At 41.4% G+C, this 26,641-nt stretch overlaps 1 protein-coding gene across 1 annotated transcript in view; it reads left to right on the top strand.

Moving 5' to 3' along the window:
- Positions 1–26,641, top strand: part of fstl5 (follistatin-like 5) — a 359,931-nt gene that overhangs the window by 58,449 nt on the left and 274,841 nt on the right. Inside the window, exons 2-3 of the mRNA XM_072434789.1 lie at positions 3,347–3,488; positions 23,232–23,262. Of these exons, the coding sequence (XP_072290890.1) occupies positions 3,357–3,488; positions 23,232–23,262 (163 nt within the window). The 5' untranslated portion in view covers positions 3,347–3,356. The remainder of the gene's footprint in view (positions 1–3,346; positions 3,489–23,231; positions 23,263–26,641) is intronic.

Genomic DNA, 26,641 nt, shown 5'->3' with positions numbered 1-26,641 from the left:
ATGAGCTATTTGTCACTGTACATAATCAAGGTGGTTAGCTACTATAGGCTAAGTTATTATCAAGGTGGAAGCTGAACTTGTGCAGACAAATACAAAGCAGTGCCCTCATAATTCATAATAAATCTTCATAATAATTTTAGAAGCAAAATGAAGTTCAATCTACTAAAAATGTAAACCTGAAATCAAAACACTTTTATGTCTGGCTGTTTATGTCACATTATCTTCACTTCATCATTCAGAAAGTAGGATTTCATAAAGCTGGTCACAGAATTGGTGATCTATTAGACAATTTGCATGAAAGGAAATTAAGGATTTGACTGAAAAATCATTGTTTTCTTCTCACAATAATCGTACCACTACAATACGAATGTGACCTGAGGAGATATCTGTTTGGAGAATAATGAGTCCAGTGTTGTCTGAGGGAGTCTATTTGAAGGATGAGTCTTTCTTAGTCCGTCTAGACATTTTATTGGTTGTTATGACCGAAGTGGAAAACTATTAGGACAGTCATTGTGTTCATCCCCTTGAAACGTCTCCCCGGCTCAATACTTTTACATTTTTGTTTATAATAGACCTTTTTTCAATCAGGTATATCACGTAATTGAACAGGAACTAGACACAAGGTCAGAACATGAATATGTAATGCAGGAAATAGATATCAAACAAAAAATAAAGGAAGAATAAAAACAAGAACAACTCTCATTAGACCCATCACGGTGACAAAATGCTGCCTCGGAGTTCAGCCCTGACCTCCGGCGCGCTCTGGTGAGCCCACAGAGTTGCCAGTATAGTGTCACTTTTCCTCCCGTCAGTGTCAGTGTGAAGAACGGGGGACAGATGGGTCCCAGCGCTGTCACTCACGCTGTCCCGACGAGGCCCCTGCAGTCACCAATGGAATCTGACAGCTTCTTTCAAGAAAGAAGAATGTGGGAAGATAGTCAATCAAGGTTAAGGTTAAGGTTATGGTACAATTTATTGCCTCCTGTTTGCAAATCCGGCCTCTGTATTCAAACTGTCCTTCAGTGGTGGTCAGGAGTGCTTTAAGGCCACTAATGAGACAAAGAGGGTGGATATTGGATAACTGCATGTAGCTCAATAGAGGATAGTTACTGATAGCACGAGGACAAAATGTACACATTACAAACACAGACAGAAAAGTTTCTAAATGGACCCAAGATTAAAGTCTAACTTGCGGCACAGAGCTTCAAACAGAGCAGTGCGTCTATTCAGCATCACGCCGCTAGCTAATGTTGATGACATCACATGAAAGGTGTCATTATGCAAGCTTCAAAACGCTTCAAACGCCTCAAATGCTTTAAAACTTAAAAAAGTCCATTTTGCAAGCCATGATTTGAAGGTCAAAAACAAAGATTTCAGGGTAGTCTGGACACTGTTTTTGAAAGTCGTTTCTCTGCTAACTGCTAATGCTAATCAGGTACGTATTATCATTTTTATTTGGGTGGGTTCAGCTGCTCCGGTAGTTACAAAACGTATACCATATGAATAAACAGCAAGATCCTCCTGATCATGAACCGAGTTACCCAGCGCTCATGTCCAAGCATCACAGAAGAATGAGTCAAATGCACAGGACATCTGCAAAACGTCCTATGTTGTGCCAAAATTGAGAGCCACCAAATAGCGAATATCTAATAGCGAAGATATGAGTTAAATACTATGAAACTATGAGTTCAATTAGGTCAATCATCACCATAAACTACTCACATGCACTGAAGCTGATTCCCTTTGGAAACTATTATGTCTCTGACTGTTATGTCTTTTTATGACATATGAGCTTGAAAACACTTACCATTCCACTCCTGCGATGTTGACTAATACTATGGTCATTTTCACTCTAATTCATGCAACGCAAGGTCAGTTGGGAGCTAATAATCAATAATTCAAGAACCATGCAACGTTACCACATGAATAAACATATTTTGTGTGCTAACTTTTCCCCGAGTTTACCTAGGCTGAAATCTCTTCGCGACATCACAGCTGCTTGACACAGATACTCACTCTAATTAATCCGAAGCCACAACTTTAATTGCTTTAACATATTGGCTCTTTGTCTCCCTTATCTCAGTTTCATCATGACGTCTATTTCCTCTTAATTGATTCAAAAGAAGATCTCATCGGGTGTTGGTGTGTGGGCCTGGTATTGATAGCTGGAGTTTAAACCGTTGACAGTTTTGCGGTACTCATTGTCTGTGCTAATTACAGTCGGGTTGATCTATTATCTTGGCCAACCGCATTGAACTGGCGGCGCCGGGGAGAAGAGGGCTCACTATTCTTGTCTTGTTGTGTTTTTGACAGGGGAACCCGATATCGCCGGCCAAATTCTGTTGGCGTCGGTTTGGTTGTTGGCGCTGCTGAGTTTGCGTGACTTCAATGGGAAAATCCGGACAATAGTGGATATTAGATGTGTTTGTTTTTTTTGTTTGTTCATGGATCTGGAAGCAACTGTGACCTCGATCAACGCAAACTATAAAACAGAAGTGTAAACCTTAGCATGAAATAGGTTGGAGAGAATGTTACAGCGTTTTATTTTGTACAGCTGTCAAATGTGCAGAGCTTTGTTTTTTAGTTGATGAAGCTCCTTTAATTTGCTCAGCCTGTGTTCTATCCATTTTACATTTTGTATTTACATTTATATTTCTGCTCAGTTTGTTTTATCCTTCGTATTTGTCAATGGTCCTCTTTCTATAATTAAGCCCCTTTAGACCAATATTAGCGTTGATAATAAACAAGATTAAACTAAAAGATCTACATGATGCATGTCTTTATTTATTCGTCTAGAATGTCCCACAGTATGGCTTATCTGTCTCATTCAATTACAGCTGATTTATTTTCCAAAGGTAAATAAATACACACAATATAACATACATTTTTATTTGTCAGCGGGCTTGTCTTTCCACTGACCCGTAACTTGGTGGCATCACCTGCTTGCAAATTTCCAATGATGATATCATAGGTAAAGCTCCGAGATCTTCTGATTTTAAGTCCATAAATCATCACCGGACTCGAGTATTTCTGCCGTCAAACCGTGGTCATTACAATTGCGTGCCGGCATTAGAACGTGGGGAACAAGCTAGCTTTTGTTGATTTCCCCATGATAATTCCTTCTACTACCAGAAAATGGAGTGCTAACAACAGAACGACTGACTGGTTGAAAGTCATGTGTGATTTCCAATTATTTTTCATTCTAAAACATGAGATGTCAAAGTGATGGTAGCCAACTACACATTTAAAGGCCAATAATAATACAAACATACACACATATCTGCATAATGTGACAGTTTATAAGTAATTATCTAAAACAGCCCTTATCTTGTTTTCTTTCTCACAGGAACAGCTCAATGGCGGCGGTCAGAGGGTGGTTGGCGTGCTTGTCTCTGCTGGCTCTAACTGCGGTGGACGGCAGCGGACCGTCCAACAAGGAGGGCTACGGGTCGCCGAGCTATCGACCGCTCGTCCGATTCCGGCACAAGGTACGCCCGCCTCTCTTTCCCCTCGTTTTCCAGCATGCAGCTAGAACTGCGAGATTTGGCCCGAGAACGAAGCTCATTACAACGGCGCTTTCTTCTCCCATCAAATGACTCTCCCGTGGCTATTGTTTTTCTGCCCACTGCAAAAGACTTGATGATTCATTAGCCCTCCCTCTGAGCCAGGGGACGTTTCAAAGACTGAAGCAGAGTAATGCGAAGCGCCGAGGAGTTGAGATGAAGACATTCACATGGCAATTTAAAAAGGAAAAGAGATAAGTGAGAGACTAGAAACTCTGCGAGAAGGAGCAGGCCCCAAGAGTGAATTCTGAAAGGCTTTTATTAATCGCTGCAGCATCGAGGAATAAGTTGGTTTAGTGGTACTTCCAAGCAAGAGATAGTCATTTTAATGTTGTTTGCAAAATATAGTAAGTTTGGAGGGCTTTGTTTGGTTGCTTGGGGGCATGTCGCTTGGGCTTCTTTATAACCTGGTTTATGTCGTATTGCAGCACTTATTCATCGTATGTCTTGGCTTTTGGCTTTTGGTCTGTAAACAATTGTTGGAAAGCAGAGAGAGGAGAGAGAAAGGAAATGCCAAGGGACAAATTTTACTGAGCCAAAAACCGAACAGAGCGTTTCTCCTACAGTCAAGTTTTAACAATGGGTCATATATACCGTAATTTCCAGACTGTAAGTTGCACCTTTCTTCATAGTTTTGGCCGGGGTGCGACTTATACTTATATTTATACTTAAATACTCCGGACTGACTTATATGTGATGTTATTTGTTATTTTCACACTTATATTATGTTTTTGATATGATGATCGGTCTTCTTCTAGGACACTTGGAAGATAGTAAGGATCAGTCGCAAGCTCAGCCCGATGTTTGCCTCGCTCGTCGCTGCGTCGTGACTAAGGACTTTTCTCCATGATCTGAGCCGGACTGTGGGAGGGACGTGGGAGGGACGTGGGAGGGACGTGGGAGGGACGTGGGAGGGACGTGGAAGGGACGTGGGAGGGACGTGGAAGGGACGTGGGAGGGACGTGGGAGGGACGTGGAAGGGACGTGGGAGGGACGTGGGAGGGACGAGGGAGGGACGTGGGAGGGACATGGGAGGGACGAGGGAGGGAGGTGGGAGGGACGAGGGAGGGACTTGGGAGGGACGAGGGAGGGAGGTGGGAGGGACGAGGGAGGGAGGTGGGAGGGAGGAGGGAGGGACGTGGGAGGGACGTGGGAGGGACGAGGGAGGGAGGTGGGAGGGAGGAGGGAGGGACGTGGGAGGGAGGAGGGAGGGAGGTGGGAGGGAGGTGGGAGGGAGGTGGGAGGGACGTGGGAGGGACGAGGGAGGGACGTGGGAGGGACGAGGGAGGGAGGTGGGAGGGACGAGGGAGGGAGGTGGGAGGGACGAGGGAGGGAGGAGGGAGGGACGTGGGAGGGACGAGGGAGGGACGTGGGAGGGACGAGGGAGGGACGTGGGAGGGAGGTGGGAGGGACGAGGGAGGGAGGTGGGAGGGACGTGGGAGGGTGTATGTAAAGGACGCTGTGAACGCATGAAAAGGTGAAATGGAAAGACATTTGAGCGAGACAACGCCAGCCTAAGTTTGAATGTCCCCGAAATACTTCAGCTTCCTGTTTATAGGTGATATTCGAAGCCTTTTGCCCGTTCAAAAGGCTGGGAAAAAGACCGTCCAAAAAAATGGATGACACAAACGGACCGACAGCAGAACTGACATACAGTATGGAAAATGGAAAAAAAAAATTGCTTACGGATTGAACTTGGAAAAGGACAAATTTGACATAAACTGGACGAAATGGGACTCAAACCTTGGACCTGGTGTGCCTTAACCTGGCTTTTTATTCTTATCTGGATGCACTACACTTTTGTATTTTTGTTTGCTTTCATTAAACTTCATCACTCTGAAACCCATGGGCAGCGCCGCGTTGCTAGGTATCGCGCGGCAACCATTTCAGTTCTGGATAAAGCGGCGTTCCGTAAAGCTGCGTGTGATTCCCGCAGTAGGAGAACAAAGGGCAAAGTGACGGTGTGGCCGCGGCGCAGCGGAGGGAGGCGGGAAGAACAGATGCTCCGGACGTCATTAGGCTCCGGCGGCGATGAGTGAGGAGCAGCGCGTCCACGCAAAGCTCCACTGCCCCTGCACTCAACCCACCGACCTTTCCAACACTTCAGACACAACGAGCATTTCTCAGCTTCTCTCGCTCTCTCTCTTCTCTTTATCTCCTTTTCTCTCTTGTTCTGTCTTGTTTCCCTATCCGTCTCTGTCTTCCCTCTTCTCTTTATTTCTCTGTCACTTTCTCTTTTTATCTCTTTTTATCGCTCTATTTCTCCTCTCTCGCTCTTTTGCTTTACCCCCTTTTCTCTCAGTTTTTCTCTTTCTTTGTCTCGTGTTTTTCTCTCATTCTCTCTTCTTTCTCTCACCCTTTGCTGCACTCTTCTTTCTCGTTCTCTCTACCCACTTCTCCCTCTCTCTCAGTCTCGCTCATGCTCTTCTCACTCATTCTCTCTGTCTACCCCTCTCTTTCTTTGTCCCTCTCTACTCTCTTGTTCTCTTTACCCCCTTTTCTCCCTCACAGTTTTTCTCTTTCTTTTTCTCTCTTCTTTCTCTCTCAATTTGCCGCACTCTTCTTTCTTGCTCTCTCTGCCCCCTTCTCTCTCACAGTCTCGCTCATCCTTTCTTTTCTTTGTCTCTTTCTTTATCTTGCTCTTCTCTCTCATTCTTTAATCTCTTCTCTCGCTCAGTCTCTCTTGTCCTTATCTCTCTACCTATCTGTCTCTCTCTCTCTTTCCCCTTCTCTTTATTTCTCTGTCACTTTCTCTTTTTATCTCTTGTTCGCTCTACTCCTCCTCTCTCTCAGTCTTGCTCTTAACCTTTCCTTTTTTTATTCTTTTACTTCGCCACGCCAATTTTCTCTCACAGTTTTTCTCTTTCTTTGTCTCGTTCTTCTCTCATTCTCTTTACCTTCTTCCTCTCTTTGTCTCTCTTTCACAATTTCTTTCCCTCACCCTTTGCCGCACTCTTCTTTCTTGTTCTCTCTGCCACCTTCACCCTCACAGTCTCGCTCTCCCTTTTTTTCTTTGTCTCTTCTCTCTCATTCTCTTTAAACTCTTCTCTCGCTCAGTCCCTCTTGTTCTCTCTACCTCCCTGTCTCGTTTTCATTCTATCTTTTTCTTTGTCATCTCTACTCCTCTTCTCCTTCTCTTTCTCTCAGTTTTCTCTCATCCTCTTTCTTTCTTTCTCTCTCTCTTTGCTGTGCTCTTCTCGCTTCTTCTCTCCACTCTGTTTTCTCTCAGTCCTTCTCTGTCTACCCGTCTCTTTCTTTGTCTCTCTCTTCTCTCTACCCACTTCTCTCTCTCTCTGTCTTGCTCACGCTCTTCTCACTCATTCTCTCTGTCTAGCCCTCTCTTTCTTTGTTCCTCTCAGTTTCTCTCCTAACCTTTCCTTTTTTACTCTTTCGCTTTGGCGTGCTCTTCGCGCTCCTTCTCTCTGCCCCCTTCTCTCTCTTTCACAATCTCTCTCTCATCCTCTTTCTTTATCCCTCTCTTTGTTACGCTCTTCTCTCTTGCTCTTTCTCAGTCTCTCTTTCACACTTTCTTCTTGTTGTTATTGCATTAATGTGTTCTCTTATAAACATACTAAAATAAATCATCTTTCTTCCTCTCATTCTCTCTACCCCATCCTTTTCTGTTTCTCTTTTTCTTCCCCACCCTTCTCTTTATCTCTCTCCCCGTGTCGATATCTCATTGCCCCCGCCCCTCCCCTCTCTTTTCTCCCCTTATCTTTCCCAATCTCTCGCTCCCCCTCTCTTTCTATTTACCTTTGTCCCTCCTTCTCACTCCAATTTTCTCTCCATCGCTTACTTTCCCCTTTTCTCTTTGTCCCCCCTTCTCTCTCTCTCGACCTCTGAGTCTATGTGTGCTAAGGAAGTGAAGAGATTTGAACTTCAACACCCACAAATGGTGTAATGTGATCTGGGTAAACTGCAGATAGAGCAGTTCTGCCCGGCTCTGGAGCTGTTCAGGGATGAGACGCAGCCAAACACTTCCTCCGACCGGATTGTGTAGAGTTACATTGCAAAGGCTGCATCAGCGTGTAGGTTCGCTATATGGAGCTTTAGAGGAATCCAGCAGAAGGATGAAGGAAGCTAAAGCATTACGTTGGAACAAGAGGTGGGGGTAACGCAATGACTAAATATTTTTAGTTTTTAATCCTGTTATATTGTTGTCCCCTCATCAAAGACATACCTGGAGTTGTATTTTGCTCCTGTTTATGAGATTGTCTACTCTGAGCACCTACAAGTCACTCACTTTTCCATGGATTGCTGCGTCACAGACTTTTCACAGCCATAACATTCACGATGCCGAAGGGCTTCATTCATTTTTCCATTGTTCATTCCCCCTGCTGACAGCTCCAATCATACCTCATTGAAGTATTTGGGGTTTTTGGGGGGTTTCTAATTTATTCCAATACATTTTAAATACAAAAAATAGGCTTCCTTAGACCAAGGTGACTAAAAGAATGCAAGCCACAAGGATGCATAGTCATAGGCATGCATTTTCAAATAAAGGTTTGTCCCGCTCTCTCCTGGTAGAGGTTTGGCGGTGCGATCGCAGCTGCCTCAGGTGAATACTGTCCTTGTGTCCTTGGGCAAGACACTCGCCCCCAGTGTCTGCACACGCTGGTGTGTGATTGTGTGTGTGAATGGGTGACTGTTTCCTTGATGTAAAGCACTTTGATTGCCTTGTAGGTAGAAAAGGGCGATATAATGTGGCCACTTTGCACAGTTTAAACTCTTTTAAAAGCTTTAGTATTTGGGAGCTTTATGGAGACAGCACTTTGGTCTTTCTTGTTACAGCTACGTGCAATTATACCAATTTTCGTTCAATTGCGATTTCTCTTGCAGAGCAATACAAAACACTCAATACAGCTCAAAACCTTGCAATTATAAAACTTTTGTGAAGATGAGTCCACGCTGCCTTTGCTCATTCCATGACGTTATTGCAAACAAAATATGTATAAATAGCATACTACCGTCTAGTAACAAAACTCATCAAAGCGAGACCACTTTGAAACCGGCACTGCCCACTCACTCACTCACTCAACACTGCTGACAAGATGATGACCCCGGGGTCTTTGTGGTGTGCTTAACAGCGCAAAACTCTCAAACAAAATTGCCCTTGAAAAGCCGGAGCGGATAGAGACATTTTTCATCTTTGTTCAGTCCGTACATTCTTCCCCCGTCCTCACACAAGACAAATGATAAGTATGCAGATGTAATAAGGGCAATGGGCTGGTTTCATTCAATTGGAAAATCCCATGCATCATCTTCGTAGCGTCTCATCAGCGCAGCCCTGCAGGCGGACATAGCACATTAGTTTAATTACCAAAGTCACTCAAAAAAGCACGGCAATGAAAGAGAAAGCAGGTGGATATAGTCGTAATATGCTTTCGGAATTTATTGGGACTCGAAACAGTAACTCAAAATCTGATCAGTTTGAAAAGTATATAAGTTACAAAAGTCATGATTTTAAGGTTAAGCGGACAAGTCTAGGATATTTACTCACAAAATATAATGGGTATATATCGTCAAGCATGTTAGATGATGGTGACATGTATGTACGTGTAGAGGGTTGCATGCTTGATGAAATATAGTTATGCATGTGTTCGGTGCATACACGTACAGATAATGTGAAGTACACCACCCATTACTGGACTAAAACTTAAAACATGTACAACTGCAATGTTTTTATATTGTTGGAACAGGAGTCCAGAAAACAAAGTTGAATTGGATTTGCATTAAGCCAACCTTTCTGGTTCTGACATTTTGGATTCTTGCTTTTACCTCTTGTAACTGAATAATGCAACACAAAAATGAATACTAATAAATAACGCCTACATTGAATAATTGAATTGTATGTGAGTCATACAATAAAAAGATCAAACTGAGCTTAACGACATTAGCTAAATATCCAAGTTTGAATCATAAACTAACATAACATCCATGATGTTGTTTGCATACTCATTATTGTATTGCATTAGGGGATAAGGGGGAACTACATAGACCATAATCCTTTGCTTCGTCAAGCCAACAATAACTAAAAATAATGATATTAATGAAGTTTAAAAGAGAAAGATTTGGAATAAGACAGTGATGAGTCTGCTATAGTCTCTACAATACTGTGTGATGATATTGTAGGACAATATTTGAATAGTTTGACATAAAGGTTTCAAACTACAAAACAAACAACAAATTCCATTTCCAAGCAAACATATAACTTTGTAACTTTCACAATGTGTGTTCGTTCTTAATCCTGACAAACACAGCATTTGGAAGGGCATCTGACATGAAAGCACTGCAGAGAATTTGTGTATTGCAAATCACATTGCATTTCAAAGAAATAGCCCATCCAAAGCAGACTTTCAAGTTGTGACAAAGCAACAAACAAACACTGACAAAAACATTGCCTGCCTGATGGAGGTCAATCTTTTTTCTCAATCCTTTCTCTCATTCCTTTCAATCCCAACCTCCACAAAAGCTGAGATGCAATATTGTTTTGAAGTGTGCCGGAGAAAGCCAGGAGAAATGGAGGCGACCACAAACAAACAGTGATGTATTCAGTCCAGGAGGGTGAATACTGATACGGCTTTCTACGCAAATGTCAAAAACATCGCTCTAAATCAAGTCAACCGTTCGTCACCGTTCACTTTGCTCGAGGTCATTAGCCAAACCAATCAAAAATGAATAGCCCCTTCAGGGAAAGTAATAGTTTTGGTGCATAATTAGCTTGGTGCAAATGAGAGGGAAAAGCATTATTCTTACATTTCCCCAGTTCTGTAATGAAATGAAGTCCAGCACAAACTAAATACTTGTTTTACTAGTCCGCCTTTGAATTCTGAATCTTGATTAAATATTGGAAGCAGATATTCTAATTTGAAATAAGTCCTCTTTGCTGAATTATGTAAACTAGTCCTAAAACCAAGAATATGATGTAAACTTGTCCTAAAATGAAGGAAATGAAGTAAACTAGTCCTAAAATCAAGAATATGATATAAAGTAGTCCTAAAACCAAGAATATGAAGTAAACTAGTCCTAAAATCAAGGAGATGATATAAAGTAGTCCTAAAATCAAGAATATGATGTAAACTAGTTCTAAAATCAGGAATAGAAGATGTAAAGTAGTCCTCCACTCAAGAATATGAGGTAAACTAGTTCTAAAATCAGGAATAGAAGATGTAAAGTAGTCCTCCACTCAAGAATATGATGTAAACTAGTTCTAAAATCAGGAATAGAAGATGTAAAGTAGTCCTCCACTCAAGAATATGAGGTAAACTAGTTCTAAAATCAGGAATAGAAGATGTAAAGTAGTCCTCCACTCAAGAATATGAGGTAAACTAGTTCTAAAATCAGGAATAGAAGATGTAAAGTAGTCCTCCACTCAAGAATATGATGTAAACTAGTTCTAAAATCAGGAATAGAAGATGTAAAGTAGTCCTCCACTCAAGAATATGAGGTAAACTAGTTCTAAAATCAGGAATAGAAGATGTAAAGTAGTCCTCCACTCAAGAATATGATGTAAACTAGTTCTAAAATCAGGAATAGAAGATGTAAAGTAGTCCTCCACTCAAGAATATGATGTAAACTAGTTCTAAAATCAGGAATAGAAGATGTAAAGTAGTCCTCCACTCAAGAATATGAGGTAAACTAGTTCTAAAATCAGGAATAGAAGATGTAAAGTAGTCCTCCACTCAAGAATATGATGTAAACTAGTTCTAAAATCAGGAATAGAAGATGTAAAGTAGTCCTCCACTCAAGAATATGATGTAAACTAGTTCTAAAATCAGGAATAGAAGATGTAAAGTAGTCCTCCACTCAAGAATATGAGGTAAACTAGTTCTAAAATCAGGAATAGAAGATGTAAAGTAGTCCTCCACTCAAGAATATGATGTAAAGTAGTCACTTGCGTCATAATCATAATCTCAAAATGCACTGATGCTTCAAAGTGCTCTGTAGTGTGATGTCAGCGGGCGTGAAAGGTTCTATAGATTCATACTCACAGTGGGACGTGGTGACACACACACCAAATGAGGCTCAAAATAAATCGTCAGTATACAGTATGTTCTGGTTTGTTCTCGACTCGATAATTACACCTATACGGCAGTGAGCGGCTCGTTTCCCCATAACTATTATTACTTTTTATCTGAAAACACTGCTCTGTCAAAGCACAAACTTTGTAAAGCTGCAGACACTGTAAATAAAGCTCAACTGAGGATTTGGTGTGAGTGTAACACCATAACTGATGATTAAGATGTAATTCTTTCTGCACTATTTCAACTATGGTTATGGTTATTGAATGACACTTGGTTTGCTTTGGCTTGGTCCTGTTTTTAGTGAACAGTACTATTTTGTTTTTCACAGCAAGTATCTGTATTTTTTGTATGTTGAATTGCAATACAGGGAGTTGTTTGTGGATATTACAGCGATAAATCATAGAACTGTGGAGCGGTTTTGGAGTTCAAACCGTAGCCTTCGGAAAAATCTGGCCCCCTGGAAAATATAATGGGAGACCCCTGCAGTACAGTGTACTTTTACTCCTCGTGCCCAACCAGAGCCACATAACGCAGGTGAAATGCCATGTGTAACAGCAGATTGTGTTGTTTTTTTGGTTCGACCTTTTAAATTAATTTGACTAATTGTTCTGTTGTGTTATTTACCCTTTATCTAACCATTAAAATTCAGGTGGGATTAGTTATTTAGAGGCCAACAGTTCAAAAGGAAAAGGTAGCATGCTATGGAGGCAAAAGTGATGTGAAATAACGTGATTTCATTAAAAACTAAATATTAGCGTCTGAATTACATGTGAAAAATCATGGTATTTAATTTTTCATTTTTGGCCACCCAGCCATGTGAGTAACATCAGAGACAAGTGAGAAAACACCATCAAATGTTTCTTTATTTAATAGGCTCTTTTTTATATTTGATTGATTAAGGCAAAATCAAGATTTTACTGGACACAGAAATGTTGACCCTGTTTCATAATATGACATTTATAGTTGAGATTTTGAATTGTGAGACTAGAAAGTTGTATTTTTCTGTCTTTTGTAATAGAGAAGCAAAATAACTGACAATACCACCCTGGGAATACTAAATTGTAGTTAATGGTAATAATTTAAATCTTTAGCATTTGGATCTGAAGCCAGTTCATTATTTAAAAAAAAGTTATGTTTCCTTCATTTTGCTCCACCTAATCTACAGAATGTAATTTTCAACACAAATAAGATCCATTTATCCAATATTATCACATGGTCTTTTACACTTTGTAATAAAGACCGTTCTACCACATTTGAGGAAAGGTCAACATTTCCTTTTGTCACAGCGTTTTGATTCTAGTTTCATACATAATCGTTTAAGATGTCAGTGATACGAGATGCTCTTGTTCCGACCGCTCCCCGTTACTCCACCGCTCCCGTTGTCATCTTGGCAGCGTCGGTTGCTAACCCGCTGCCCTCCGATAGCCTGACTGTGCTAATGCCACCGTCCCCACACTCAAGGATATTTTTTCCACAGCGCTAACAGGATCGGCTATGACCTTATAAGCCCGCCTCACAAAGACTTCAATCAAAAGTCACCCAGCCATAAAGATAAATCCGCGGCCCCGTGTTCTGCCCGTAATTCCTTTAGTCCCGATTCGGAAAGTTACCATGAAAAGATTTGCATGAGCAATTCAGCACAAAAAAGAAAAAAACGAGACAGTTCAAATAAGCTTTTTGTTTTCGACTGTGATGCAGATTTCAGAAAATGAGTGATGCTTGGAGGAAAGGCCGTTTGACACAGGGGACGAAAAGCAATTTGGGAGAGTTTATCATTGTGACATCAGGCGGTGTGTGGCAGGACAAACAAAATGGAGGCGAGAACGACTGTGTGCGAAGCTGCAGCATCCGGCGCGAGGCTCTGGCCAAATGGCGAATCGAAATGACCCAAGGATAAAGCGTGGAGAGGGACCGTGCAGGGCGAGTCACAGCCGGCGACACAGACGAGGACAAAGTATATGAATTCTAGTTTTCTGTCATAAACAACATGGGTGTTCAGGTCACGAAAGGGACAGTGCATATTCATGTTTGTCACAGTTGCAGTGTCAATATGTCGGATAAACAGCAAAGACTCTGTTGTCCCAGGCCAGTTCCACAGAGGATAATTACAAACCATGACTTTATTGTAGATATTATTACATTACATATCATTTAATGAGATTTGAAAACAGTTGTGTAGTTTAAAAAATCCCCTTATGATATCAATACACACAAAATTATAACAAATCTTTGGAGAACTACGCGCACATATTTAAGAGATGTAAATAGCTCTTTCTGAATATTAACATCTGAAACATAACCAAATCATTGTAATAATAATAGGTTAATCTATGGGTCCATTCACAATACACTTTTCATTTGAGTCAGGATTCATTTCCGCGGCTGGTTCGGTTAATTTGGGTAATTAACCTTATCTGACGGTTTTGTTTCGCTTAATGTGCCTTATAGTGTCTTTATATATGAAAAATGATCAAAAATAGACCATTCATGGACAGTTATCATAATCCAGTGCGCCCTATAGTGTGGAAAATACAAACCTACACCGCCCTGAAGCTTGGAGCCCTCCTGATGTGACACACGGCTCCTGTCTGCGTCCCCTCCGCATCCACACGGGCTCCCGGGCTGGTCAGTGCTCTCCCCGGCTCACGTCACTCATCCTGATGGGCTGTCTGCTTTCAAATGGCAGGCAGCCCACGGCCGAGGTAACCAGCACAGAGTAAAACCTCCTCTGGGGCCCGGAGAGCGCTCACTGTACGGGGCCAATCTGCTACAATAACAAGACAAGCAGAGGAGCCGCAGCTAAAAAACCTGCGTTGTCTGTGCTCGTCCCTGCTCTCGTCGTTCTTTTGATGTTGTGTGCTGCTGCTGTATGGATTTTTCACACGTATCTGTCATCTCACACCCTTAACGAAGCGGGTGCAGGCGGCGGGTGCAGGCGCCGGGTGCAGGCGCCGGGTCCAGGCGGCGGGTGAAGGCGGCGGGTGAAGGCGGCGGGTGAAGGCGGCGGCCACCGTTGGTACCTGTGACAATAACTTGTGGGGTTGTGTTGTTTCTGACTGCGGGATGCATCGAACTTTAACATTTGGAGTTCGTTTAAGGCTCGGTACCAAACTTGTTCTTCTTCTAGTTGGAGGAGGTGAAGTTTTGTGAAAGCAGCTGGATTAAAGGACAACTATTCTGCGAAATCAAACACATACCTGGAGTTGTATTTAGCTTTATTCATGCTTGTTTGAGGCAGGGTCACCTTGAGATATGATGATTTTTTGAGGATGATGCTCTGTACTTTTTTTATATATATATAATTTTAGTTGTTATTTATTTCTTTCTTTTTCATTAAAAATATGTTGATTAAATGTTGTTTAGGCTTTTTAAATACTAAATGCTGAAGATCCTGAACAAGTGCGGACCCCAGTCAATACAAGCCTACATATTATGACTTCACCTTCACAAAAGCAGCGTGGGCCCGGCAGAACATGTAACAGAATATAACGCTAATGACTTGACTTTTTTCTGGGCTCACAATTATATAATATACCCAACATCTGCATAAGCCTGGAGGAGTCACAAAAGCTCAGTAAAGCCTGTGTTCATAGAAAGTGCCTGCCTTGTGGTGTGTTTATCTCGATCGTCTCGGAGGCTCTACGTTGCAGCGTCTTTATCGTAAACAAGTTGAAAGACGGCGTTTGTAATGGCTCTTGCACGTCTTTGTCGGTGGTTCTAAATCCACCTGTTTTCCTCCTTTTTCCAGGACCTTTCTCATGTGTTATTTTGTGCCTATTTGACTCCATTTGCTCATTGTGTCAGATGTCAGCTTGTCTACTATTGACCCCACCCAATTCCCCCAATATCACTTCTGATTGGCCGCTGGGGCCTGCTGCTGTCCTGCTGTGGGCGTTTGATTGCAATCGCAGTGTAATCGGCTGCTCAGCGACAGGCCCGCTCTCTCCATTGGCCCTTGGGCTCCAGCCCGTGAGGCCGGGTTTGATGAATCCTGTTTATGAAGTCCTCTTCCTCCGAGCCTCAGAAAACAATCAGTTCCAAATTTCCCAAATGTGTGATATCGAGCTCCGAGATCTTCTGCGCTGTTTTATACTCCATTCGGACAGGATTAGTTTTACCTAAAGACCTCAGGTAAATGTTTTAATTATGAAGGCCGCTTGTGTGAATCGTCCATGTCCTTAAACATTTAAACATCCCTCTAATTTTAGCTCGTGTAATTCCGCAAACTCAGAGGTCCTCGGGTAATTCTAGTCGTGTGTGAATGCTCATGTCTGTGATTTATCATTTATTAGTCCGTGAATGTGAATCGATTACAAATGTCTCCGTGGTTCGCTTTGAGTCCAGATTTTTAAACTAAATGCAACAAAGAGGGCAGAAGTCAGGACCGAGCAGCATGAAGGGTCTTGGAACAACATTTTCCACAGCACATACAGGAACTCGGCTCTGAAAACAAATATGAAACAGAAGGAAAGCTGACTGAATGAAAAGGTTATTGGTTATTTCTGAAATGAAGTCCATAAAAACAAGGACATTACTGACATTGCTGACCAGAAAAATGCTGAATGCACAGGAAAAAACCTCAGATGTTGTTGGGTCATTTCAGTTTTTATAGCCGTCCCCTGGTGAAATGTCCATCAATAATGTCCAGACTTACAACATGTTGATCTGGCGTCCCATTTAAGGCAGAAAATGAGTTAGAGCAGGTCAGTTTTCATGCAATGGTCTCTGCTCAGACCATCTCTCAGGGTCAACAGGAGTTCAGATGAGGGTTTGAGCGTTGAGTTGACGTTCTTTCTACATTTTATTCCTTTAAAATCATGGTCTCTATCATGATGCGACGTTAGAATTAGAGAAGAGACTAACTGAACATTGTTTCTTAATTGTGGTTCAAAAGTGCACAAGACTTAAAGGTGCCCACGTTTCCGCGTGCCTAAGCTCATGGATCTATCAATATAGTTCCCTCAGTGTACGGGGCAAAATGAAGACGGAGAAAGACGAGTTCGAGCTGACGCAGAAGTGGACAGAAATCTACGGGAGACGAGAGATGTGATGTGATACGTGTGTGTTGTATCAGTCCACACGGGGGAGTGGCATGTGCACAGGGGAGTGGCATGTGCACGGGGGAGTGGCATGAGCACGGGGGAGTGGCATGAGCACGGGGGAGTGGCATGTGCACGGGGGAGTGGCATGAGCACGGGGGAGTGGCATGTGCACGGGGGAGTGGCATGTGCACGGGGGAGTGGCATGAGCACGGTGGAGTGGCATGAGCACGGGGGAGTGGCATGAGCACGGGGGAGTGGCATGAGCACGGGGGAGTGGCATGAGCACGGGGGAGTGGCATGAGCACGGGGGAGTGGCATGAGCACGGGGGAGTGGCATGAGCACGGGGGAGTGGCATGTGCACGGGGGAGTGGCATGTGCACGGGGGAGTGGCATGTGCACGGGGGAGTGGCATGTGCACGGGGGAGTGGCATGTGCACGGGGGAGTGGCATGTGCACGGGGGAGTGGCATGTGCACGGAGGAGTGGCATGTGCACGGGGGAGTGGCATGAGCATTCTAAAAGGCTAAAGCTCCAGTATGTTCACACTGCAGGTCTCGATGCTCAATTCAGATGTGTTTTGTTGTATAGGAGAGGCAGTTTGTGTGTGTGAGCGCAGAAGAGGACAGAACCAGGAGTTGTCACGCCACACAGACTAAAATAAGCCATCTTTACTTTTTTTCCTTAAATGGGCAGAAGCGGATATTTATCTTTGTCACACTTTCTTGGCCAACATTCCAATTAAGTCAAAAGCCTCACTTTATTTGCACTCTGTAGCTTCACTGTTGTTGTCTGCCACGCGTTTTACTCTTTAATTGTGTTTAATTCCTGTCGGTTCAAGTAGAAAAATGTGACCAAGATAAATGTGATTTGCTTGGTCAGAATGCAGTCTCTTTGCTAAAATCAGATTTGTATCCACACCACATGCCGAGGTCACATTCAAATTGAATGATTCAGATTATTCACTCCGGGTGCATTTATGGTCAGGGAAATTATGATAACTGTAATATTGAGATAACCCAATGATTAGATCTGATTTTTGTTGTGTTAACATGTGTAACAGTTGTATTTGGAAGACAAAGACAATATAACGCTCTCAAATGTTATTTTATTGTTTGTGTTTATTGAAATTTTCCTTTTCAAAACCAAGAAAGTGTGAACAATCAGAGAGAAATCAGATTACTCACATTAGATACTCACCGAAAATCAGATTAGACGTGCAGTGTTGCCCAATTGAGGAGCTCATTCTGCTTTCAGATTCAATTCTAAATAATTTCACATGCAAAACACAAACCACTTTTATTAACACCATCATTACACTATCAGCACTATCAATTTATTTTAATCTGATAGCTATAATATAAAGTAAATACACTGCATCTTAAATTTTAAATACCAGTTTATCACTTTTTTGGTCTATTGTTTACTTACAAACAATGTGAGAAAAATGTATTCAAAATGTGAATATAATGTTTTAATCTTGAATAAGGCATTTTATCTGTAAGAAATGGCTAAATTTGCTCATATTTGGGACATATAAATCTGAAAACAGAAATTTGGAGACGGTCATTTAGAGGTTGAGTTAATTCAATCGTACTGAAATTGTTTCTAATAATAAAGCCTTTAAGATAAGATAAGATAAGATATTCCTTTATTGTCCCACATGGGGAAATTTCATTGGTGCAACGCAGGTAAATACAGAGGTAGATACAGAAGAAAAGAACAGATTTAAACTTACAATGTTGAAATAATAATACTTTTTAAGATGCAGATTGGACCATTTTGTTGTTCTGCTGAGATACTTTTGTTTCTCTTTAAAATCCAAAGTACACCTACTTAAACGTCACACGACCAAGAGATCCAAGTGATAAAATAACCGTCAAAATCCCTCTTGTGATATTCGTTGGTACTTTTTGGGGTCTGAGTAGAGGCGGCGCAGGCAGCACGTGTTAGCATTCAGCCCAGGGGAAATCACTCGTCAGACAAATGGAGACCGAGGGGGGACACTGGCTGCTGTATGCAAATGAGGCGATTTCATATCATAGTGCAATTTAAAATGTCAGCGCCTCCGATGGGGCCGCGGCGAGCAGAATGTCACAGGGACACAGGTGCATGCTGGGAACGGCGCTTACCCTGTCGACAGTCGGCGACGCTGTACTGAGCCTGGTTAATACAAGGCAGCGCTGACACCGTTTACTCAGCTGTCATGAATCGTAGCTTAAATATGAGTAATGTCTTCACCTTTTAGCAGCAGGTTAAGCGCGGCAGATTTACTCACAAAGCCCGGCGTTAAAACCACTTGTGGCCTGGAGTTTGTGTCTTTCCCACATCAACATATTAGGCTAATAGGCTAATAGGCTAATCCTCCAGTTAGACGCTCCTGACCAGGCCTATAGCGATTATATATATAAACACACACAAAATGGAATACAATCATGCCAGGCAAGTGCACTGGCATGTGGTTTTCTTTATCAAGTGCTTTCAATGCATTGACAGGCATTTGATGATCTCATTGAAATAGTCTGTGTTTTGTTGCACAGTCTGGGAGCTTTTGTTGCTGAAGGCCTTTTTCCCTGTCTCTTGACACGGTTCGACTGTAATACAAAGATGTCCTGAAACTGTGTGAATACTATGTTTGATACTCAATGTACTGTTAAATAATCAGGCAAAAATAGCACTGAAAGTCTTATAAACAAAAGGCAGTGTTGTTCCCTTCAACAATCAACGATAATCCAATTTACTTTCAGATTAAGGCCACGACATGTAGCACAGCGCCTGTATTGTCCGTAGAGTGGTCAGTTTGTGTGTGTCCGTGATGCCGTAGTGCGCCTGAATGTGACGCACCTGACCAGTCGTGACTCGGATTGACACAGCTCTTAAATGCTCTGGACTCAGCCGCTAACTCAAGAATAAAAGTTGACTTTAGCGTAGCTCGCGCCAGCTACAAAACAGGGCTTGGTTTTTCTATCAGCGCATCCGTGTGGAGAAGAGAGATTCTCCCACAAGCTGAGCTGTCATCATGCTGGGCCATGTTCTCACTCCGGACCGTCTGGAGTCAGGGTTAAAAGAAAATGTATTTGTGAAGAGTTGGTGTAAATGTTTTGACGCTATTTGTCCTTTTTTCCACTTCAGCTGGTGAAATGCGACCGCGACATTATAAACATTGCTTCTCTCAAAAATACCTGCTGTAAAGTGATCATGTGATCTGTGAATGAGCTGTGAAACGAGGCGTTAAGGATCGGCATTTACGCATGTCAATTACCGCGCACTCATATCAATTAGCCGCTCCTAACGGCTACTTCAATAGTAGACGAGTGCAGAGGAAAAAAGGACGTAACCAAACATTTTCAGTCGTTAAAATGGACTGTTAAGAGCCAGAATAACAGTAAATGTCGCCAAAATAAACACAATTTAAAACATAACTTGTATCATTACATCACTAAATATATTGGATAAATATATACCTCCAACTTCCTTTTTATCGCCCCCAAAAATACATATCATTTGTTTCCAACCCTACGAAAAGCAGAACATTGTAACATCTGTCAACCGATAATTATAAGTCTGTAGGCGCCTCACACTGTAATTTCCTAAACAGTAGACGCACGCATGCTAATGAGACCACCCGGCCCTCTCTCCACTTGTGTATGAGACTTCCAGGGATGAGATATGCAGATTCGTCCGTACCATCAAATATTCATGGCCTCTTTTCCACCCGCGGGTCGTGTTGAGGCCAGAGTCAGCACTGCGTCCATTAGCCCGTCTGTCATGTCATGTCCACACCACTGCTGAGCTTTAGAGGAAGTACACCTTCTTTCCCGTTAAAGAGACACTTAAATGTTGTCTAGTTATTTCAGTTTGATGACGTGTCTCGAAAAGTACAGATAAAGCGTGTTTTAGCGCAGTACAAGTGGATTGCAGACTTTTTTTTTTTTTACATAGACCGTATTTTCTGGAGTATAAGTCGCTCCGGAGTATAAGTCGCACCAGCCAAAAAAAATCATAATCGAGAAGAATAAAACGTATATAAGTCGCACTGGAGTATAAGTCGCATTTTTTGGGGAAATTGCTTAGATGGATTAGATATTAGATAGAAAACAGACGTTTCATCTTGAAATGCAATTTAATTTGCTCGTATGCTAACACCTTCAGCTACATGACGTATGCTAACGCTAACACCTTCAGCTACATGACGTATGCTAACGCTAACACCTTCAGCTACATGATGTACGCTAACACCTTCAGCTACATGACGTATGCTAACGCTAACACCTTCAGCTACATGACGTATGCTAACGCTAACACCTTCAGCTACATGACGTATGCTAACGCTAACATCTTCAGCTACATGACGTATGCTAACGCTAACACCTTCAGCTACATGACGTACGCTAACACCTTCAGCTACATGACGTATGCTAACGCTATCACCTTCAGCTACATAACGTATGCTAACGCTAACACCTTCAGCTACATGACGTATGCTAACGCTAACACCTTCAGCTACATAACGTATGCTAACGCTAACACCTTCAGCTACATGACGTATGCTAACGCTAACACCTTCAGCTACATGACGTATGCTAACGCTAACACCTTCAGCTACATGACGTATGCTAAGGCTAACACCTTCAGCTACATGACGTATGCTAACGCTAACACCTTCAGCTACATGACGTATGCTAACGCTAACACCTTCAGCTACATGACGTATGCTAACGCTAACACCTTCAGCTACATGACGTACGCTAACACCTTCAGCTACATGACGTATGCTAACGCTAACACCTTCAGCTACATGACGTATGCTAACGCTAACACCTTCAGCTACATGACGTATGCTAACGCTAACACCTTCAGCTACATGACGTATGCTAACGCTAACACCTTCAGCTACATGACGTACGCTAACACCTTCAGCTACATGACGTATGCTAACGCTATCACCTTCAGCTACATAACGTATGCTAACGCTAACACCTTCAGCTACATGACGTATGCTAACGCTAACACCTTCAGCTACATAACGTATGCTAACGCTAACACCTTCAGCTACATGACGTATGCTAACGCTAACACCTTCAGCTACATAACGTATGCTAACGCTAACACCTTCAGCTACATGACGTATGCTAACGCTAACACCTTCAGCTACATGACGTATGCTAACGCTAACACCTTCAGCTACATGACGTATGCTAAGGCTAACACCTTCAGCTACATGACGTATGCTAACGCTAACACCTTCAGCTACATGACGTATGCTAACGCTAACACTTTCAGCTACATGACGTATGCTAACGCTAACACCTTCGGCTACATGACGTATGCTAACGCTAACACTTTCAGCTACATGACGTATGCTAACGCTAACACCTTCGGCTACATGACGCACAGACAGAACTGTCTGGTTGGTCTTGTTCTGGTCCTGGTCTAGTTCTGAGTTTAGTACCAGTTTAGTCCCATCATACACTCATACTTAATGTAAAAGTTGCAGGAATACTCTTTTGTTGCTTTTATGTTTCAAAAATGTACTATTCCTCTAAAATATATTTCCCCTTATGAATATGTCCGATTTCATCCAGTATCCACGGCAAATATTTATCAGAATTTTACATCAGTCAAGTTGCAAATAAAAGTTAAACAATTGCAACGAAGTTCCGCCGTGTTGTATTGAAATAAATGGATGTTTGAATACATGTTTTTATTTGTCAAATAGTCATTTTTGTGTGATTTAGATCAACTTTGGCTCTTTATGCCGTTATGGAATGACAAACAGGACAAACAGGGGGAGCAGGTCATTTCTCTGGAAAGTCTTGTAGCGTTTCACAGGTCTGTTTTTCCCAGTCTAAAGATATAATATTTAGTTTTACATTACTGATCTCTATGGTGATGATCCAAGATTCTCATCAATCTGAAACCCATGGATAGCTAATACCTCCTTGCCCGGTCTCCATGGATACAGGAAAAACAAATGATTCACACAAGATTCCATAAAAGTTCAGCATTTAGCCAAAGCCTCAACCTTAACAAAAATGAACTGGTCCTAAATTTAACCTTAATCCTAACCCGTGCTTATAATACATCGTCACAAATACATTTTTCACGATGAAATATTAACGCTATGCCCCGCCCCCACAAAGACCCCGATTCACACAATCAAATAGGCCTTAACTTTTGTCCTTGAACCACACAAGCTGAACTTCTAAGTTAGTTAAAGTCCCAGTCTATTAAACTCGTTACATCGACAGCCCATATTTAACCAAGAAGTAAAATGTTACGTCACACTATAGGGAACATTTTTTATGAATAATTATGATTTTAGTGAAATCTTATCCACTTGAACAACATATTCCCCTTGTCAGTTCTTTCTGCCACAAGTTGAGAAGCTTCTACATCGCTCCATCCACAATATTTTGGCCAATTTTTACACATTACTATTATTCTTTTTGGTAGAACTTTCGCTGCATCTACCAGAAGCTTATGGCAAGATATTAAAACCAACAATCACCCTCTTTGTCATGAATTCCAATTTATAAGACACATTTTTGTCAACACAGAATCATCTTGCATTTTCACATGTCATTTTCTCTTTGTTCCAACAGGATGCCATTCCCGAGGGGCTCAGGATGAAGGGTGAGTGAGACTTTACTTTAATGTGGTTTTGTTGTTCGCTGTTGTCTCGTGTTCAAAGTGAAACGATATTGACCAAAGCAGTGGGTATCACAGAACAAAATCAATGAAAACTGTTGCGAGAAGATTAAGAATGAAACGATTCGATAAAACGATTCAATGGAAAAAGAGGACGGATAAAGAAGCACAGAACGTTTTTGGAGGAAAGATGCGCTGCGCACTATTCCAGTGGAAAATACCAGTTTTAATGTTCTTAAAGATGCATTATGTCACTTTTCTGGTGGAAGGAATATAAAGGTCTAATATTATGAGCAAAGTGAAAACCTTAGACCTGTAATGTTACCATAAAGTTACTCTCAGTGTGATATTGGAATGAAACTTCAAGTGAATTGGCTATCGAGCCTCTCATATTCAAGTCATCTTCTCACTTATTGCTCGTATTTCTTTTTTTATCTTGCCGTGAACGGCATAAAACGCCCTCCAAGTGTAAGATAAAAAAATAAGGTGTATAGTTAAATGTATTTTACGCTCTAAGTTCACGTTCTCATCACCGTTAGAATGCCTGACCTCAGCTAAAGCTAAGCAGGGGTGGGGCTGGTCAGTACGTGGATGTAGACGGCCGGAGAACCACGTGGTGCCTTTTTGTTGAATGATCTGGCCCTGTAAGTAAATGTATATATTTGATTGGTCAATATTATATATTTATTCAGCACTTAAAAATCTATCTATCTGACACATTTGTGGGACTGTGGACATATTAATTACCTTTTAATCTTGTTACAACAGCATTATTTTGACTCAATGTTGTATTTGTGATAGATTCCTGCAACTGAGCTCAGAAAAATTCCTGTTTTCACCTACCCCCTATGGATGGGGCCCACATCCCCTAAACTTAGAGGGATTATTTGAAAATGAGGCGGAGCTTATCAGTTCTGCAGTTTTGAACAGGAAATCAATTAATCTGTTTCTATTTCTAGACCGTTTTAAATGAAAATGGCAGTTTGCAACGAACTAAATGTAAAATATGAATCTACTTATGTTTTAGTACCTGGGGAAAAAACAAAATATGTCTCCTTTAAGACAGATAAATGTGATATTGTCGATAAATGTTATTGTCTGTCCCAGCAGGTGACGAGGCTCAACACATTCATCATCAGGACACACTTAAGAAGCACATTAAAAACACATTACGCTAGAAAGAAAACAGTTATGAGGCCTGGGCTTGTCGTTTACTGTTCAGTGAGGAAATTGCATTTGGATCCAATGATTTCTGGTACAGGTTCCTACAAACAAGCAGAGCACCTGCCAGCACCTGCCAGCACCTGCCAGCCGATAACAGTGAATACCTCCTCCAGCGCCCCCTCCTGTTTTGGAGGTTTTCCATTGGGACATTGACTCTCTCATCTATGATAACTCTAACCATTCAAAAAGTATATACAAAAATTAAAAAAAATGTTGCGGTGGCGTGTTTCCAATGTGGTTTTGAAGCGATTTTGTTTTTGACCCTCTTGAGCCTACGAGCTGATGAATCGCCATGTTATCGCCTAAATATACTGCAGTTAACGTAATGATTCACACTGGCAATTATGATGTCTTGCCCAGGGACACAACGGCAGCACAGAGAATTACAAAACTTCAGAAATGTACCGTTAGCGTAAACAGCAGCGGTTCAATGCTACGCCCGAGCTACTTAAAAGCACTTTAAACCTTTCAAAAATGCATCGATGAAAAAAACATACCTGGAAATATCATCTGAGGTGATATTCTTTACATTTCTGCTCTAAAGCTGTCGTCAGTGTCAGAAAATAAGCCAAAAGTGACAGGTTTATAGCCACGAGCGATATTTTAAATGTTGTTTGCGTATGTTTTGTGAGTCAGCAAGGTTAATGTCAAATTATATAGTGTGCACAGAGGCTCTTGACAAAGTTGAGCGGGTTAATTGCAGCTTAGAATCAGTCTTGATGTTTAGATTCAAAGACCGAGCTGCACCGTTATTTCTTTCTCCCGTTTTCATCATCTTTACACATCTGTTTAATGGCGATTTAAGCACATAATTATGCTCTGAAGGATGTACTTCAAGAAAATGAAAAAAACAAACACACAAAAAAGTGATGTCGGGCGTTTGATTTGAGCGATTTGGAAAACACAATTACAGTGTTTTTCAAATAACTACGTTTGCCCATATTTTGATCGCTTTCGTGCCAATTATTTGATTCATGCACAAAACGTAGCATCTAAGTTTTGAAAAATGTATTGTTTACTGGAGATACAAGCATTCTGCTATCGAGAGAGAATATACTGCAACTTCTGGCGACAGTCAAAAGTAAAATAAAATGGTTTGTTAAGTCTTACATTTTTAAAACAAAAGTCCTATAATTTAGAAACTGCAAAAAAAAAAAAAAAAAAAAAGTATTCAAATCCAGTTAAAAAAAATATGGCCTGGTATTTGAAAAAGTAACTGAAAACTAAGTCTATTTTGCTATTTCATTATTATTTTGTTGTTTGGATTACTTTTGTGTTTATTGTTTGGATTACTTTTGTGATATGTGATATAATATATTATTTTTAACCAAATTTGACTCAGATCAAGCTAAATTGATGCTACTTGACGACACCTTGATACTAGTATACACGTCATCAAAAACACAAAATATGCACGTTTCCTGTGTCTTTTGGGCGTAATCCTTGCTTCATCTGAGCCATAAAACTTCTTATTATTGCAGACGGCATATTTTGAAGTCATGATACAGTCAAGACAACGATTACAATTACTTATTATTAAATGTACTGAAGATTAACTTGTTACAGCCTTCATATTTTGCTTCTAAAACTATAAAAGTACACTGTGTAACTTTTTGGGTGAAGGATATGCCACCCATTTGTCAATTTAGATGTTTTCTACTTTTCTGCAGCGGTTTATCTTTGAAAAGTGATGGACTAATACTGGATATTTAGTGCAAAAAAAGTAAGGAAAGAAAGTAAAACGCATTTTCTGTCTTTGCTTTACTCCAATATTCACTATTCACATCTTCCTTGTTGTGCACTTTGCCGTTTTAGTGAAATGACTGCCGCTGTAAACATCCTCTCGGTACATTAGCTTTCCTTTTGCACGTCGGATCACAGTTTCCAGTGGCTGGTTAGCACCTTTTATGCGCTGAAGAGAAAAATCAACATTATTTATGCTTAAGGGACGCTGCTGATGTTCTGTAAAGCACTCAGCAGGATTACCGGTAGTAATAGTTTGAAACGCCGGCTGAAACGATGCTGAAATGTGTCAAAAAGAGGAATGATTTCATGTAGTGAACAAATGAGCTGTTGTTTCTGTTGTGTATACTTTGTTTGACTGGTGCCTGTGATGTGGGTCGAATTATTAGTATTATTT

The sequence above is a fragment of the Eucyclogobius newberryi genome, unplaced genomic scaffold, assembly GCF_026437365.1.
Source record: "Eucyclogobius newberryi isolate DKJ021-1_F unplaced genomic scaffold, fEucNew1.0.hap1 SCAF_11, whole genome shotgun sequence".
In the NCBI taxonomy this organism is placed as follows: domain Eukaryota; kingdom Metazoa; phylum Chordata; class Actinopteri; order Gobiiformes; family Gobiidae; genus Eucyclogobius; species Eucyclogobius newberryi.
This window is presented reverse-complemented; position numbering and strand designations above follow the sequence as displayed.